The sequence below is a fragment of the Plecotus auritus genome (genome assembly GCF_963455305.1).
Source record: "Plecotus auritus genome assembly, chromosome: 5".
In the NCBI taxonomy this organism is placed as follows: Eukaryota; Metazoa; Chordata; class Mammalia; order Chiroptera; family Vespertilionidae; genus Plecotus; species Plecotus auritus.
Window position 1 is genome coordinate 174,220,429 of NC_137776.1, and position 18,610 is coordinate 174,239,038.

Here is an 18,610-nt window from a genome sequence, read left to right on the forward strand (position 1 = left end):
AGAGAGGTTGGTTTTAAGACAAGCGATGAGAAGAGGAAGGAGCCCAGGTTAATGCTCCATTATTGGCTGGAGGCACCAAATTGATGTCCAGTGTTTTAAGGTCCAGTGATGGGGGTGATGTTCACTGACATGGGAGTTGCAAGTAATTTTGGAAAAGAAGAAGATCACACACACAACACACATATTTCCTTTGCTTTTAATCATTTATATATTTGTTTATTTCATTCAGCATTCCTGTGAACTTTTAATTCAATTCAACAAATACTGGCTGACTTATGGGCTAGGTACTGTGTTAGGTGCTGAATGGGAGTCAGAGGTAACAAGGTAATAATAACTTTGTCTCTAGAAGGCCTTTCTCCTCTATTGCAATGGGTTGGGCAGCCATAAGATCTATATTGTGTAGCTAATAAAACCCATTAAGCTTTGAGTGAGGGCTTCAAGCCATCTTTCTGATCATACCAACTAGAACCCTCTTAATATCAAAAACAACAGACTTGGTGTCAACACCTGAGTATAATTTTTAGTGTGAAATATGCAGTTATTGTAAGTGTAGAGTATGTAATTTAATTCACGGGCTTGGTGACATTCTATCTAGATGGTCCCAAGTACCTTATTCAAATATGGAATGTTTACTTACAGCTTAAGATTCCTAAAACATCGTCAACATTCTTAGAGCTGGAAGGGCCACTTCCTGTGTATCCTCACAGCCTCTTGTGTGTTATTACTTCATAGCACTTGAACCATATTAATTGTAATTGTGTTTGTCTTCGCCATGAAACCATGAGTCCTTTGAAGTCAGTGACTGGGACTTTTCATCTCCTTTCTCAGCAGTTAGGCAGCCGCGTGATTTGGAGTGAATGTTTATTAAACTTAATTAAACCTTCGAAAATCTATCTTCTGTGTCCTCGTTTTGCAGTTGGAGAAATTGAGGCTTCAAGAAAAGGACTAATTTATGCAAGTTCAAATAGAAAAGTAACAATAGAGTGAAAAATAAATCCTAGTTTTATTTTGATTGCTTCACATTTTTGTGGCCGTTTTTCCTCCTCCTGCCCAGCTCGGTTTGCTAGCTAATTAGCCAGAAGTTGGAAGCATTTGCAAGTAGTGGAAATGCAAACCTCCTTTGTTATGAGAACCAATGGCCATGCAAATAGAGCCCTTAGCCCCGTATTAAGTGCAGGATTTGTTTCTTAAGTCCCTTCACTTACTCAAAAGCCAGGAGTCAACAATGCCTCCCGTGTAAGGTTTCATTCCCCTCAGAGAACACACACAGACACACACACAAACAACGCATGCGCACATGGTGGGAGCAGGGCAGCTGAAAAGGATGTTTGGGATGAAATCTTGGCACATATAGTTCCTGTGTGACCTGGGAAAGTCAGAGGTGCCAGGATTCAGATGGTCCCGTTCAAGTTCTCACTCCTCCATGCTCACGCGTGAATGGATGCCCATCTCCAGGGACAATTTTTGAGGATTAGAAGGCGGAAGAGTGGTTTCGTCACAGAGTTGCTCTGTTACCCTGGACCAGCCAGCCAGTCTTTCTGAGCCACTGTATCTACATCAGAAAAACACATTAGATGAGATGATCTACAGAGTCCCCCCTCCCCGCCAAAGCTGGAACACGCTATGATTCTCTTCCCCTGAGAGCGAATTGGATTCGAATGGAGTGTTGCAAGAGCTGAAGACGCAAGGAGACAGGGAGCCTTCGCTGACACAGCACTGGCCTCTGCTGTTCTGTCAGGGCTCCCTGTCTGATGTCGGCCTTTTATCAGGGCATATGTGCGCTCTTGTCCAGGGCTCGCCTGGCCGCTGCACCAGTCCTCATTCTGTTCCTCGGGGTTTGGGAAGGAGCCAGTGGATGTGGAGACTCAACAGACAGGATGTCTTCCCAAGAGCTGCTTGGATGGTGAAACAGAGTCCAGAGAGATTTTCTGTTTTGTTTTCCACAAGCTCAAGTGACTGTTGAGTACAGAACACACAGTCACACATGCACACACACACACACCCACCCACACATGCGCGCGCGCATGCAAAAACACAACCACATACACAAACAAAACAGGATGTTCTCTCTGCTCCCCTTGCTGGAGTCTCAGGCAATCTCCTACCATCTGCGTCACTTTCACCCAGGGCCTGGATTGCACCATTATGATAATTGAGCCCTTCCTGCTGGCTGGAGATGTTAGAGAATCCCCAGCCATGAGCAGTTGTGCATGTTAATTCAGGGAGGGGGAAGCTGCCGAGGGAGGGAGCAAACAGCCTGTCAGTCAGCAGGACCGCATGCCATCCCATCTGGTTGCAGTCCTCGGAGAGTGCCCCCTCTGATGCTGGTAGGGGAACAGACACAGCTTCTGACGTGTGGTGGGAACAGCGCTATTGCTATGCGCCAGATCCTGGCTCACATACCTGATGTGCAAACATTGGGTGGGATATATTTACACTAAAAAAAAAAAGTTGTTGTTTATCTGAAATTCTAATTTAACTGGGCGTCCTGTTTTTATTGACTAAATCTGGCACGCATAGTCAGGGTTAATCCAGGGCCCTCCCTGCATGGTTACATGGAAAAGATCTGAGTTTGTGAGTCCCAGAGATCTGGGCTGGGGTTCTCCTTCCACCATGCACTTGCCGTGTGCTCTTGGGGAAATTGCTTCACTGCTCTGATTCCTGGTTCTCTCAGCTGTAAGTGAGGATCATGACGTCTGTATCTCAGGACTCCTGTGAAGATGACACTTTTAAATACCTTTAAAGCACCTCACCCTGTGTGAATTGGGTGTTCTGTGAACATTGGTTTTTATCATCATTCTTTTTATTTGTTTGCATCACTACTCTTAATTCAAGAGAAATTACATCATTTGTTTGTACCCCGGGAAGGGATATGGGTTAGAACATGAGGCAGGAATAACGAGCCTCCTCGTCACAGGCACCGTAGAAATGTGACGGGGCTTACCCAGTAGCATGCTTGTACACACCTTCTCCTTCTGGATCTGTGTTCCGGGTCGCTCAGGAGGCAGACCCAGGCCCATGTACACAAACGTGCTGTGTTTGAGACTTCGGAACAGTGCAGCATGGAAAAAGTGACACCTTAGTTATGGGCAGTATGAAGCTTTCATTTAAAAAGTGGACAGAAAGTTAAAAAAAAAAGGGAAAGAAGAAAGAAAGAACATAGTTTGCTACCTGGCATAGTGTAAGAGATCAACATTCTCTGAAAGCCCTAAGTTTCGTTTATTTTTTATTTTTGAATGTTTTTCTTGATTTTAGAGGGAAAGGAAGGCAGAGGGAGAGAAACATTGATGTGAGAGAGAAACATTGATCGGTTGCCTCCCATATGCACCCTGAGTACTCTGACTGGGGATCCAACCTGCAACCTGTGTGTGTGCCCTGACCGGTAATCGAACTGGCAGCTTGAGTGTACTTTATGACGCTCAACCAACTGAGCCACAGCCCTGAGTTTTAAAAAGAGCTGTGAAACAGTGTGAATCCCCAGCGCCTGAAATATCAGTGTAAAGGGGGTGACTAAAGTGTGAAGTACATCTGAGCCAGAGTTTCCTGATTAGTGTTTCAGCGTCCCTTCTTTTCTCCAATAAATACTGATTAAATGACTGAGCACACTAATATGAATAAGGCACGGGTGCCCTTGGTGGGACCCAAATGTGTTGGGTGAGACAAGCAAGGGAATATGGTGGTAGGCGGGGTCTAGTGTGTGACAGTAGCTAGGAGAGGAGCAGGATCCCAGGCTGAAGGAAGTCAAGGAAGGGTTCCCAGAGAAAGGAATGTTTCACTTGAGACCAAAAGAGTGAATTGGGCCCTGGCCAGAGTGGCTAAGTTGCTTGAGCATCATCCTGTGCACAGAAAGGATGCTGGTTTGATTCCAGGTCAGGCACATGCCTGGGTTGTGGGCTGAGTTGTAGGGGGCAATCAGCAGGAAGCAGCTCATTGACGTTTTACTCTCACATCCATGTTTCTTGTTCTCTCCCTCTCTCTTCCTCTCTCTCTAAAAAAAAGTAAACAAGAGTGAATTGCCAGATAGCATACAAGGGGCTGGGTGGGGTGGCAGAGTAAAACACCAGAGAGAAAATAATGTTTTTTAAAAAGGCCACGAAGCACATTGCAATTAAATAGAACATTGATCATCATTTAGAGTAAGAACCAGCAAACTCTGAGACCCAGGCCAAATTTAGCCTGCTGCCTGTCTTTGTAAATAAAGTTTTATCGGAACACAATCAAGCCCATTTATTTAAAGCATTGCTTGCGTGGCTTCTGTGCTACAAAGGCAGAGGTAAATAATTGCGGCAGAGACTACCTAGCCACAAAGCCAAACATATGTACTGCCTGGTCCTTTACAGAAACAATTGCTGTCTCCTGATTTGGAGCACACGTCACATGGGCAGGAAGTCACTGTTGGTGGAGATGTTAGCGGTTGCAGGAAGGTGGATGGTAGCATGCATAGGAATGTCAGAGGAGTGGTGATACGTGAGCCTGGGCCGCTGGTCAGGAACTGGAGCGAGGAGTTTAGGCTTTGCTTTGAGGTCCACGGGGAGCCTCCGAAGGCGACTGAGCAGGGAGGTCAGACTTCTACACAAGGCAGTGTAGCAAGGGGTTTGAGAGGACAGGGCCTGGAGCCAGACTGCCTTGGATCAGACCCTAGCTCCTCTCTGACCTCCTCTGTGCCTCAGTTTTCCAATTGGCAGAATGGGAAACAACCATAATGATCTACAATAATAAAAGCATAATATGCTAATTATACCGGACGTCCTTCTGGACGAACTTCTGGATGAAGCCTGGGCTGTGAGGGAAGCCCTGGTCCCCGGTGCCAGAGGGAAGCCAGTGCTGGCAGCCAGGGGAAGGAAGGCCTACTCTTGCATGAATTTCATGCATCCGGCCTCTAGTCATTATAATAATACGTACCAATCGTGTGCAGTGGTAAAGATGAAATAAGTTAAGGCAGGTACAATGCCAGGCCCAGAGGAGGTTCTCTCTGGATCCCATCTCAATAAACATTCTGGCTGCCGCGTAGAGGATAGCTCAGAATGGGAAGACCTGGTGGTAGTGTGCTAGGTGGCGATGTAGGCACCAGGTGGTGTACTGTGCCCAGGAAGCTGCTCTTAACATGTTGGCCGGCTCTTCTCATGGCCGTGGGCATCTTCAAGTCGAGTCGCCACCACAGTCGTCATCATTTCTCTGTCCTCCTTTCTTGCAGGCCTTCAGGAGCGCGCTGATGAGCTCCTACTGGTGCTCGGGGAAAGGGGATGTGATCGATGACTGGTGCCGGTGTGACCTCAGCGCCTTTGACGCCAGTGGGCTCCCCAGCTGCAGCCCCCTCCCGCAGCCGGTGTACGTATGTATGGCCCCCCCCTCCTTCGGTCACCCCTTTTCATGGCCTCACACCCCTGTCCTGCCAGTCCCGGCCAGGACTTCCGTTCCTGGGGACCTCACCAGATCGCTGGGGTCTCTGGGGCCTGCCTCCTCCTTTAAGAAAGCAGGGGGCTTTGGCAGGGCAGAAACCGGCTCAGGGTCGACACTGATATGGCAGCGTGTGCTTTTATTTATTTATTATTATTATTTTTTTATTGATTTCAGAGAGGAATGGAGCGGGAGAGAGAGATAGAAACATCAACAATGAGAGAGAATCATTGCCCTAACTGGTTTGGCTTAGTGGATAGAGCGTTGGCCTGTGGACTCCAGGGTCCCAGGTTCGATTCCAGTCAAGGGCATGTACCTTGGTTGTGGGCACATCCCCAGTAGGGGGTGTGCAGGAGGCAGCTGATCGATGTTTCTCTCTCATCGATGTTTCTAACTCTCTATCCCTTTCCCTTCCTCTCTGTAAAAAATCAATAAAATATAAAAAAAAAGAGAGAGAATCATTGATCATATGAAAGAGTTGGTTGATATATTGTGGGATGAAAAATGACAGAGAGGTGGAAAGCTACTGTGTCTGAAGGTGCTGCCACTTGACTGGACAATGAGGCATCACTGAGAAGATAGTTTAAATAAACAGAAAGCCAGTCAACTTCCTGTGAGCACATACTGTGTGCTCCGATTAATTTACTGGATTCCACATTAATTCTGAAAGGTAGTTCTTCTTAGCTCCATTTTATGGGTGAGGAAATGGAGCCTGAAGGAGGTCTAAAGCATCGCCTATGTTCATCAAGGTGTTGGCAGTGTGTTGAAGTAGGGTTTTAACCCAGGCTGAGTCCTGTGCTTTTAATCTTGGCACATGCAGACTCCTTTGGGGCCCAGCCCATGCAAACTGGCAAACAAACAGTCTTGCCTGTCACCCCCTCTAGGCTGCGGCTTTCCCCCACCGTGGAGCCCTCCAGCACCGTGGTCTCCTTGGAGTGGGTGGACGTTCAGCCGGCAATTGGGACCAAGGTCTCTGACTATATTCTGCAGCACAAGAAGGTGGATGAGTACACAGATACGGACCTCTACACAGGTAAGTAGAAAGTCCACGACCTCCCCTAATGTTTAGGACAGAGGAGGGAAACTAGGAATTTCTAATGCCTTGGGAGATTTGGTGTCATGTGACCTGAGAAGACATTGGGAAGTTTCATTGTCTGATGATTGTCACCTAGCACCCATACCCACACCTGAGTGCTTTTTTTTTTTTTGGTATGATTTCAGAAGGGAAAGACAGCAAATTGTGGTTGGAAAAAAGTTCTGATTCTGAGTTCGATCCTCAATGTCATATGTTAAAGGGTTAGTTAATTCAGAAGAGGATTTGGCCTTTTCTCTAAATACATTATCACTGGGACTGAGATAAAGAAATTCAAGGAATTGCCTTATCTAGTGAGATGTGCTGAGATAGCTGTCTGTAGTGCTGGGGAAGAGGGATTTGCATAAGATTCAGACATGCAGGAGAAGATGAGCAACTTGGCCCTTATGAGTGTGCACAGGGTTGTAATTGAGAGCGCTTTCTGAGTTCTTCTCAAAGAGTGACATGGCTGAGGAGCTATGTCAGCCTGGAGGTTGGGTCTGCCCAGGCAGGGCAGGTTGAGAGCCTGGGGCCATGGGAGCGTGGCTGTGGCCATGCGGGTAGGACTGGTGCTGGGGTGTCAGGGGCCCGGTGCTGAGTTGGGTCAAAAGCCAGGGTCTGTGGTAGTCACACTGGTGTTGGACACAGCCAGGAGCTTGGGTTCAAGGGTGTTTGTCTGGAGCCTGCATTTATGGGAGCTGATTAGGAGCCAGGGCCACAGGGGCCACCTCAGGCCATGGGAGCTAGAAGGCACCAGGTTAAGTTGGGGGCCTAGGTTACTGGGAGCCTGGTGCCATGGTGCTACTGGGGCCGTGAGAAGCAGCAGCCACTGGGGTGAGCAGGGGCCTGGGTTCGCAGGAGCTTACACCTTGTAGGAGCCACCTACAGCTGAGGGGGCCAGGCTGGCCTGGGGTGGGGCTTCTCTGTGACCTTCGGTGAAGTCGGGTGCTCACTTCTCTTCCACAGGGAGGGTTTCTCTCTGTACAGGCTGCCCCGGCTTGGGGAGTGGTTATGGCAGTGATATGACTCTATCTCTCCTACCTTCCTCAATGCATCCTTTCATTTTTGTACTTTACCCAAGTGCTACAACCCTTTGCCTGGAGACCTTAATTCTTGTGAAAGTATTTTGGGGCATGGATGGGGGTGGGGGTGGGGATGAGTGCTGGAAATTCCCATGGCGCCATTTTGCTAATATCATCCTCTGAATGATGACCACCCTTGTTTTAGGATTAAGTAAGTGAATCCCAGAGAGGTATGTGACTTTCCCAAATTCCCACACCCACCCAAAGCATGGGGGAGCCAGGCTCTGCCCCCGGTCTGTGGTCCTCCCAACTCAGCACCTGTTCTTTATGTAACAGCACACTCGAGGGTGGAAGACTGAATGCTAGTTTGCTGAGAGGTTTTCATTCTGTTTTATTTTAATTAGAAATGTTTATTTCATTTTCTGTGTCTATTACTGTATGGTTTATATCGCTTAGTTTGTTAATATGGCAATTACATCATTGGATTTTCAAATGATGAAGCAACCTGGAATAAGTAAACCCCACATAGTCACGAAGCGTTATCCTTTTTTATATATTGTTGGACTTGATGTGTTAAAATTTCTGTAGCATTTTTGCATCTGTGTTCCTGGGGGATTTTGTCCTATAGTTTCCTTGTCGTGCGTGCTTTTGTCTGTTTTGCTATCAGAGTATTTCTGGCCTCACAAAATGAATTGCTAAATAGTTCCTTCTTCTCAGTTTTCTGAAGAGCTTGGTTAGAATTGGTTGTATTTATCCTTGAATTGTTTGATAGAATTCACCAGTGCAGTACAGATGCTTCTCGACTTATAATGGATTATAAGTTGAAAATATACTAAGTTAAAAAAAAAAGCATTTAAAACCCCTAACCTACTAAACATCATAATTTAGCTCATCTACCTTAAACATGCTCAGAACACATATTAGACTGCAGGTGGGCAAAATCATCGGACACAAAGCATGATATGGGCAGTATGGAGACGGCAGGAATGTGGGCAGGAAGGGTACCACCTCACCAAAAAAGCCATTTTACACTTCCCAGTTTGGGGCACAGTGAGGCCTGCTTCTCTTGCCTGTCCCTGTCCCCCAGTGATGGGAGGCAGCTGAGAGGAAGCAGGGGCGCAGTCTCCCTCCACCAAACCCTGTACCTAACCAGGGTATGTTATTTTCACTTGTATTTTATGTAAAATGGCTCATGTGAGGGCTGCAGTTGGAGGGCAGTGGGGCCTTGGGCCACAGGGAGAGCCTGTGGAGTAGGGGAAGGTCATGCACCCCTACCTTCCCCAGAAGGGCTACCAGGGGTCCTCAAACATTTTAAACAGGGGGCCAGTTCACTGTCCCTCGGACCGTTGGAGGGCCGGACTATAGCAGGGGCCTGGGTTCGCAGGAGCTTACACCTTGTAGGAGCCACCTACAGCTGAGGGGGCCAGGCTGGCCTGGGGTGGGGCTTCTCTGTGGCCTTCGGTGAAGTCGGGTGCTCACTTCTCTTCCACAGGGAGGGTTTCTCTCTGTACAGGCTGCCCCCTATGAACAAATTCCTATGCGCACTGCGGGCCCGGACGAGTCGGCTGCTAAGCAGGACAGGCAGCAGCACCCGGCGGGCCGGATAAATGTCCTCGGCGGGCCGCATGTGGCCCGCGGGCCGTAGTTTGAGGACGCCTGGGCTAGACGCTGGCTATTTGGGGGTGGGAGGCTCCTGCACTTTGCCACAGGCATGGGGAGGGTTCTCTCTCCACCCCTGGGTCCTCCCAAATTGGGTTGTACTTCCTAAGAAGGTTATTTCCCCTACTCTTTGCCCATCCCCAGAACACAACCTGTTAATCATGTTCAATGTTTCTTACTATGCTGAGAAGCCACAATGACCACAATTAAAGCTACGCACGCACATATACACACACACACACACACACACACACACAGAGTTCCAAAATGCATGAAGTGAAAACTGATAAAACTACAAAGAGAAACAGATAAATTCATAATTATAGTCAGAGTTTTCAATACCAATCTCTAAATTATTGGACAAGAGGACAAAACAAGTCAGGTCTAATTAGCAATTCTAGACACTCCACATTATTTTAGAGTGGACACTGCGCACGATGATAAACCATATTTTGGGCCATAAACCAGTCTCAATAAATGTAAAATGATTAAACTCATAAAACAATATGTTTTCTAGTATAGTGGAATCAAATAAAAAATCAATAACAGAAGATATCTGCAGAATCCTCAAATGTTAAGAAACTAAGTAATAAGCTTCTTAAAAAATCCATAGGTAAAAAAAAAAAACAAAGTGAAAATTGTAAAGTATTTTGAACTGAATAAAAATAACATTTATTAAATTCTGTAGTAAGTCACAAAAGCAGTAATTAGATGAAACGCCTATATGATAAGAAAAATCTCAAATCAAGAGCTTGAGCCACCACCTTAAAAATCCAGAAAAAAAGAGGGCAAAGCAAAGCCTAAGTGAGCCAGAGGAAGGAAATAACAATGATCAGAATAGATATCAATGAATAGAAACTAGAGGAAATCCATGAAACCAAAGCTGACCCTTTGAGGCTATAAGTTACGTAACTCTCTAGCCAGATTGATGAGATAAAGAGAGAGAAAAGACAAATTACCAATGTCAAGGATGAGAGAGTGATAGCACTGCGAATTCCCTAATATATAATAACAGAATGTCACAAACAACTTTGCCAGTACATTTTGTAACTTATGTGACATGGACAAATTGCTTGAAATCCATAGGCTACCAAAGATCACTCAGTAAAGCACAGACAACCCGAATGACCCCATAGTAGTAGGTAAGTAACTCTAGTGCCCATTTCTCCATATAGCCCAGAAATGGAAAATCCAACATTCTTCCTCTTGATAGTCCAAAAAAGCAGTTGCTGTGATCTAAGCGTTCCTTTTTTTCTTTTTTGACTCAGGTAAAACTTACTTCCTTTTAGTTTCTTGGCCTGGAGTCATCTCCCACAGATATTACCCCTCCTCCTTCCTGCTGTCATTCAGAAGTTTGGAGATAATGACATAGTGTCTGCCTTCATCCTTACAGTTCCTTTAACAATTCCTTGTGCAACTTGACTTTCACTCTCCCCATTATCCAGTATTTCAGTGGGCAGTTGTCTTTAAAGAAAAGCTCCAAGCCCAGAATTACAAATGGTCCCCAGTTTACTATGGGTCAACTTATAATTTTTCACCTCTACAATGATGCAAAAGTGACATGTGTAATAAATTACATGGATATTATAAAATATATAATTTGGGATCCTCCCACAGTGCCTGCCATACATAGATGTTCAGTGTTCACCGAATTGAATTGTAGGCATCTCCATGTCTTAACTTTCCAACTCTGACATTAATTCTTTGAGTGTTCTGTGGTCCTCTGGGTCTTATGTAGTTTTAGAGACTAGCTGAGTATATAGTAGGTCTTCTAAAATATGTAGAAGATTTGAGGTGGAATATGAAGGAAAAACCCACATTTTTGCTTCTGTGCCATCTTTTTTTTTTTTTAAATTGATTTCAAAGAGGAAGGGAGTGGGAGAGAGAGAGAGAGAAACATCAATGATGAGAGAGAATCATTGATCAGCTGCTTCCTGCACGCACCCTATTGGGGATTGAGCCCTGACTGGGAATCGAACTGTGGCCTCCTGGTTCATAGGTTGATGCTCAACCACTGAGCCACACTTGCCAGGCACTTCTGTGCCATCTGTACAATGTCTCAACCATCTGGATACTGACCCTGACCCAAATTCAAGGATTTCAGCTTATTTGACTGAGGGTTTTTTCTGGGAGCATATAAGCCTAATGAAGGAGTATGGACTTCAGAAAAGCTGGCTGCTTCTTTCAGTTTCCACCTCATCTCACTGAGAAATCTAGGGCCAGTCAACATCCTTCCGAGGTCTCAGTCTCCCTCTTTGTGGACGAGGGAAGATACCACCTACTTCCCAGGCTATGCTGAGCGTCTAATGTAGCACAATTGTTGGCACCAAACAGTTACTAGTAAAATTTAATTGCTTCTCATTTTCTTGAATTTAAAAAAAATGAAAAGGAAAGTTAAATGTTAGGAAGAAAACAACAAAATAAGGTCCAAGACTTGTTTTGGATAGAGAATTAGGATTACTCACACATTTGGCCAGGTGAGGCCAGAATAGGGAAATGTGGTCTTTTTCCTTTGATCTCTCCGGATTTTTGCTGGCAGCCGAATGCAGTGCTGGAACTGTTTATTTATTTGTGAGCTCACGTGTGCGTGTGCGCAGATATACGCGCATATAAACAACATCCCCCCCCTCACACACACCCCAATACACACACACACACACACACACACACACACACACACACACACACACACACAAGCAAACACAGGAGCACACACTTTATGGCTGCCATCTGTTCTACATGCTTTTGCACTAGCTGTTGAAATGCTAACTCTCTCTCCTTGTATCCCCCGGTTTGGCGCCCACTTTGTCTCCTTCAGAGCAGCCATTGCTCTGTTGGTTCTTAGACTCTGTTGGGAAATCCAAGCATGAGTAGTCTCCCGTTCCAGTTGTTTTTGAGCAAAATGAGGCTTGTTTGGGGGGGTGGGGGGGTGCGGTGGCTGAATTCCCCGCATGCTAATCAGTCATCAATATTAAAAACAGACGTTTGGTTCTTCTGCGTGGCCTCATCACAGCAATTGACATGGGTTTCAGCCTCTGGGGCAGGGGTAGATGCAGGGGGGTGGGACTAAGAAGGGACCATGGCACAAGCAGATGGAGTGACTCCAAATCCCTTTTGACCTATGGAGAGGGAGGCTGAGGAAGGGGAGGGGTTTATCCAGAGGGCACACACATGATGATTTAGTGGTAGAGTCGGAGCTAGAAGAGGGGCTTCGGTTTCTTGACCTGCTCTCTCCCCCCAAGTCCAACCTTCTCTCCACCAGTCCTATTACCCCCGATGTGGCTTGCTCTGGTTGAGAATAAACCAAGGGGCAGATAGAAATTAGGGGACAGGATGGGGTATCTAGCCACCGGATGCCAGCTGGAGGGCTCTTTGTCATCACTGCTGTTACATATGCCGGCTTCTGAGAACCCCCACGGCTCAGAGTAGCCGGACCTTGGCCACTGAGAGCCATTTCCTCGTTGTAGGGATCAGAATAGTGGAGACGAGAAGGGGAAGGGTCTCACCCAACGTCATAATCTCCCACTACATTCCCCTGCATTTCCTTGGTCATCTGCTTGATTTTTCTTTAATCCTTTCAAAATCAGAGACTCCTCTCTCCCACCAGGGGATTCCAAGCTGCAGCTTGTTTGGTTCGGGGCTGGGAGGCGAGCCCGCTGTGCTGCCCTCCCGGAGGCAGCAGGCCCTTCCACCATCCCCCACACTCCGCACGGAAGGCAGCCACATCTGGCGCTGGCCAGTGCCCCTTGCTGTCCTGGCATCTGGGAGCCTGATGGTCTGCTCCCCAGATGATCAGCACTAGGCCCTCCTCCTGCCAACTCGCAATTCTCATCTCTCGTTCTTCCTTTTTCTATCCTGTCCTGACTCTCTGCCACCTCCTTTTTCTTTCTTTCTCTGTCTTCTCTCTACATCTTTCTCTATCTCTTCTTTTGTCTTTTTCACTCCACATCACCTTCCGCCCATGTGGCAGCCTGTCTTTTCCTGTTTTTGTCTCTCCAAGCTGGCTCAAGTAGAAGTTGCTCTTCTGGACTCATCTAGATCTGGATCAAGAATATTGTCCAGCCCAGCTGGTGTGGCTCAGTGGTTGAATGTCGACCTATGAACCAGGAGGTCACAGTTCAAGCCCGAGTCAGGGTACATGCCCAGGTTGTGGACTCCATAGAGGGGAGGGAGGCGTGCAGGAGGCAGCCGATCAGTGATTCTCTCTCATCATTGATGTTTCTCTCTCTCTCTCCCTCTCCTTTCCTCTCTCTAAAAATCAATAAAAATGTATTTAAAAAAGAAGAATATCCAGAGTGATCAGAAGACACATCTATCCCAGTCCCACTTTAAATCCTCTCTCTCTGTTTTCATTAAGTCCAATCTACCACTTAAAAGACAGCCCCCTCATGCCCACCATCCTATCTTAGACCTTAGACTGAGGACCTTTTCAATTGAAGGGGAGCAGCTATGGAGGTGAGTTTGTGTGGGGAGTAACTTAAGGTGAGGGCAGCAAGACCCCACACCCCCCTTCACTCCCATAGCTGAGAGCATGGTGGCAGCAGCAGCTGAGAGAGCAATTCTATTGGAGCTGTGTATGAAATCCTGTGGAAATTACACACAGCTCCTCAGGCAGCACGGCCACGGCTGAACCACACGCTTTGTCTGGGAAGCTAGAGGGGCCCTCGCCCGCCTGCTGTCTGCCTGCGCTGGACCAGCTTGAGGGAGGTGATGTCATTGGACACAGGGCCCTACTCCCTCAGCTAGCGTGGAAGGAGGGTGGTGAGGAAAATATGTTTTACAGGGTGAGGTACAAACCGACATGACTGCAAACATCTGGAACTGATATTAGGTCCTCAGAAAATGTTTCTGTCACTCCAGCTGCTCCTCGGGTGAGAGGTTTCTAAAGTCAAGGGCCTCCAAGGGGAGAAGGAACTTGGAGGGTCTTAATTCTCTCCATCCCCCCATGCCACCCAGCCTTCCCTCTATATCGCAGAGTTTTTATTACAGCCTACAAAGCGTACTCCCTCATGCCGTTAATGTATATAGAGCTCTTACTATGGTCCAGAGCCTGCAGAACCTGCTGGGCATGGCCTGGTCACAGACAGGCATGGTTCCTGTCTGCATGGAGCTTATGGTCCAGAAGGAGAGAGGTGTAATTTAGCAAGAAACCACACTAGAGCTAGGCGTAGAGCTAATTCAGATGCAGTAAGAGCACAGCATAGAGTCTTCTAACTCAGTGCATTGGGGTCAGTAAAGGCTACCTAGAAGAAGTGACATCATTATTGGAGATTCTGGTCCCAGTACTTAGTCATACCCATCAAGGCCTCAGACTTGAGACTACCAGACCCCAGGTGGAGCTCACCCCTCTGGCTGAAAAAAAAAAAAAAATGCTCTTCAGGTCTCACTTCCTTTCGACACCACCTTTGCCATGCTTGACCTCACAGGCAGCTGCTCATCACAGATGCCAAGAGAAGCTAGCTTTTCCTCCGCGTGCTCTGGAACCTCCTATAGGCCAGGGAGGAATGATGGTAGGTAAGTGTCTACCTTCCATCCAAAGACTTTGTCAAGACAAAACCCGAGCCAAAACCGGTTTGGCTCAGTGGATAGAGCGTCGGCCTGCGGACTGAAAGGTCCCAGGTTCGATTCCGGTCAAGGGCATGTACCTTGGTTGCGGGCATGTCCCCAGTGGGGGGTGTGCAGGAGGCAGCTGATCGATGTTTCTCTCTCATCGATGTTTCTAACTCTCTATCTCTCTCCCTTCCTCTCTGTAAAAAATCAATAAAATATATTTAAAAAAAAAAAAAAAAAAAAAAAGACAAAACCCGCCCCACTTTACATCCATGAAATCCAGTCATTCTGCAAAAGGTAAAGTCAGATACAATCCAGACTTGATCTTCTTGCCTCTACTGGAGCTGATTCTCCAAGCACTTAAGCTGTTGGTTCGCAGCTTTCTCTCTGTGCTCTCATCATTACCACAGTAGGTGAGTTCACATCCTCCTGCATGCCCTGTCCAACAATCCTCTCTCATTTCCTTACCCTGCTCAGCTCCTGTGAACTAAAGTCATTCCATTCATTCCACCTCTGCCACTCAATCCTAGGTCCTACCTGGACTTAATCCTCACATGATGTTGTCCCAGCAAGAACTGTTAGTTCCAACATGCTACTCTCTGACCATCATCTTTTATCCTGCTGATTGTATTGATCTCCATGCCTACCACTCATGTCTTTAAGTTTAATAGGACTTCCAGTCCCTTCTTATCATTATTCTGTCTCCCTCTTCCTGTTCTGTTTTTTTTTTTTTCTTTAATAATCTCCCTAACCATGTGCAATGGACTGAATATTCTTGTCCCCCCAAAATTCATATGTTGAAATCCTTACCCCAAGGTGATGGTATTAAGAGGCCCAGCCTTGCCCAGCCAGTGTGGCTCAATTGCTGAGAGTTGACCTATGAGTCAGGAAGTTACAGTTCAATTCCTGGTCAGAGCACATGCCCAGGTTGCAGTCTCGCTCTCCAGTAGGGGGCATGTAGGAGGCAGCCGGTCACTGATTCTCTCTCATCCTTGATGTTTCTATCTCTCTCTCCCTCTTCCTTCCTTTCTAAATAAATAAATATATATATGTGTGTGTGTGTGTGTGTGTGTGTGTGTGTGTGTGTGTGTTTTTAAAAAGGTATAATTTTAAAAAATAGGCACAGCCTTCACAAGTTATAAAAGAGATCCCAGAGAGATCCCTCGCCACCTCTGCAGTGAGGAGAAGGCCATCTGGAGGAAGTGGGCCCCTCACCAGATGCCACATCTGCTGGTGCCTTGCTCTGGGACTTCCCAGGCTCCAGCACTGCAATAAACACATTTCTGTTTTTTATAAGCCACCCAATATGTGGCATTTTGTTACAGCAGCCCAACCGGACTAAGACACCATCGTGGAGTCCATGCTTCGTATTTTTATCCCTGTTAACAACCTGCTGATCTTCCTCTCCTTTCTGTCCTTCAGTTGCCCAGACCTGCGGGTGGGCGCAGCTCTCCATTTCCTGTGCCCCTGCACACAGTCAGCTAGAGAGAAGCACACATGGAGAATACCTGACTCCAATGCATCATCTGTCACCAAAGTCAACAGGGCCCTTCCCAGCCAATCTGTTCCATCTTGTCAATTTACTTTCTTCATTGTCATTGAAGGCCTCACACCCTACCCTTCCCTCATCTTCATCAGATAACCTTATCTCCTCATTCAGAGAGAAGATAGTACAGGGAGTGGTTCACCTTCTAACCCACATGCCTCTGTATGCATACTCTTCCCTTCCCTTTCCATAAACTGTGGGAGGTACCCTCCTCCTCTCTAATGTTAAACCCTCTCTTGCATTGTTTTCTATACTGTCCTAAATTCTTAGGAATTTGCATGTCAATTATCTCCCCCTGTTGTATATTTTTAAATTCTCCTTCTTTCGTAGATTATTTTTACCGTCATTTAAATATGCTTGTAAGTATTTCTTTTTCAAACAAAGAAAAAAACAAATCACTTCATCTCCCACCACCATAACTATTTCTCTCTTCTGCTGTATAAACACACTTCCAGTGGCTGAATTCATTTTTTCACTTGCTACTCATTCCTCAGCTTATTTCACCGTCTCCTGCTACCACCAAGTTACTAAAGCCCTTTATCTCCGGAAACATCTGTGACCTCCATGTCATTAAATCCCATGACATCTTTTGTTGTTGTTGTACACTTACTTGATATCTTCGAGCAGTCTACAAGGCCAACCATTCTCTCCTGAAACCTTTGCCTCTTCTGGTTTCTCTGACACCACACTCTCCTGCTTTACCACCTGCCTCTCTGACTCCAACTCGGCCTCCCTATTTGGGCCTCTCAATCCAATCGTTAAATCTTCATTCTCCTTAGATGTTGGACTTGTTTCTTCTTTTTTTTATCTGGTGGTTGCGATCGATATAATCACTGCCCTGACATTTATGGTTCCACCTCGTTCTTCTAAGCTCTCTACCCAGGTCCAAATGACTATAAGCATCTGCAGTTTGATGTATCGCAAGCGATTCAAGCTCAACACATCCAAAGCTAAACTTGTTACCATCTGCCCACAAACATGCTTCTATCCAAGTGTTTAGTTACTTCTCTATAACTGGTACCACTATAAATTCAGTTTTTTCCTCTTGTTCATCCTCATATTCAACTCATAACCAGGTTATTTGGCTTTGATCTCCACTATCTCTTCCTTATCAGCTTTATTGAGATGTAATTGACATATACACTGTCTCTTTAATCTACTCCTTTCTGTTTTCATTAGTCTAAGCCAGCATTCATCTCTTGCAGTCACCTTGTAATTAGTCTTCATATCAGCTACTTTTTTTTACCACTGTTTTACCACTACTTTTTACCTTTCAGTTCTAAAGCCAGAGTTACCCTTCAAAATACAGCTCTTGATCCAGTGCCTAGCACAGTTCCTGGAACACCATGGACACTCAATAAATATTTGATGAATAGATATCTGATTTATAAGTATTGCTTTCCTAATTTAAACCTTTTAAGAGCTTTTTATAATAACTCTTTGGACTGAATGGAAACAAGCTGACAGGGCCTAATAATTATGAGTGATTGTTATTGCCTCCTTCTCCAGTCTTTTATCTACTCTTGATATCACCAGTGTTCTTTGCTTTGTGGGTCTTTACACTCAGATCTCAGCTTAAATGTCACTTATCCAAATCTGTAGATTGGATTTGCCCTCTCATGGATTATGGAAATTTTTTGCATTGAACACTGCTTGGTAGCACTTACCACAATTATAATGACTGCATTTTGGTTTGGGAGAAGAGAAGGTGTAGCATTTGCTGAACCCACTAAAACACTAGCCCCTCCAAGTGGGCGTTACGTTTATCTTTTTCATCTCTCTGTCCCCAGTGCCTAGTGAAATGCCAGGCTTGTAGTTGGCAACCAATGAAGACATGAAGTGTGAGCAGGAACTAGCGAGATGGAGTGAAGGCTGAGGGGTGGATGAGGTTGGAGAGTGTGCCCGGCGGAGGGATGAGCATATGCAGGGGCCTTAAGAAACAAAAGGGCAGTGTAGCTGAGTATAAATTTTGAGTGGCAGAATTAAAAGGGAAAGGACTATAAAAGGAATGAGATTATGGCAATGTTTAAGGAATGCTAAAAGTAAGTTTTAGGACCTGGTTACTCGGCTGAAGATTAATTGAAGGACCTTTGAATCTATTATCTTTCTCTCACCGTTTTTTGTTTTTTTAAATCCTCACCTGAGGATATTTCTCCATTGATTTTCAGAGAGAAAGAGTAGAAGAGAGAGGGAAAGACAGAAATATGGCGTGAGAGAAACACATTGATTGGTTGCCTCCTGAATGCGCTCTGACCAGGGCTCATGCTGCGGGGAGCCTGCATCCGAGGTATGTGTCCTTGACTGGAATCGAACCCAGGACCCTTTGGTCAGCCGGCTGACCTCTATCCACTGAGCAAAACCGGC

At 46.1% G+C, this 18,610-nt stretch overlaps 1 protein-coding gene across 3 annotated transcripts in view; it reads left to right on the forward strand.

The window, feature by feature from the left end:
• The window catches only part of ASTN2 (astrotactin 2), a 765,958-nt gene that overhangs the window by 621,166 nt on the left and 126,182 nt on the right, over window positions 1-18,610 (forward strand). For all 3 annotated transcript variants that reach the window (XM_080667806.1, XM_080667807.1, XM_080667808.1), the window contains 2 exons: window positions 5,195-5,328; window positions 6,282-6,430. In XM_080667806.1, the coding sequence (XP_080523932.1) occupies window positions 5,195-5,328; window positions 6,282-6,430 (283 nt within the window). The remainder of the gene's footprint in view (window positions 1-5,194; window positions 5,329-6,281; window positions 6,431-18,610) is intronic.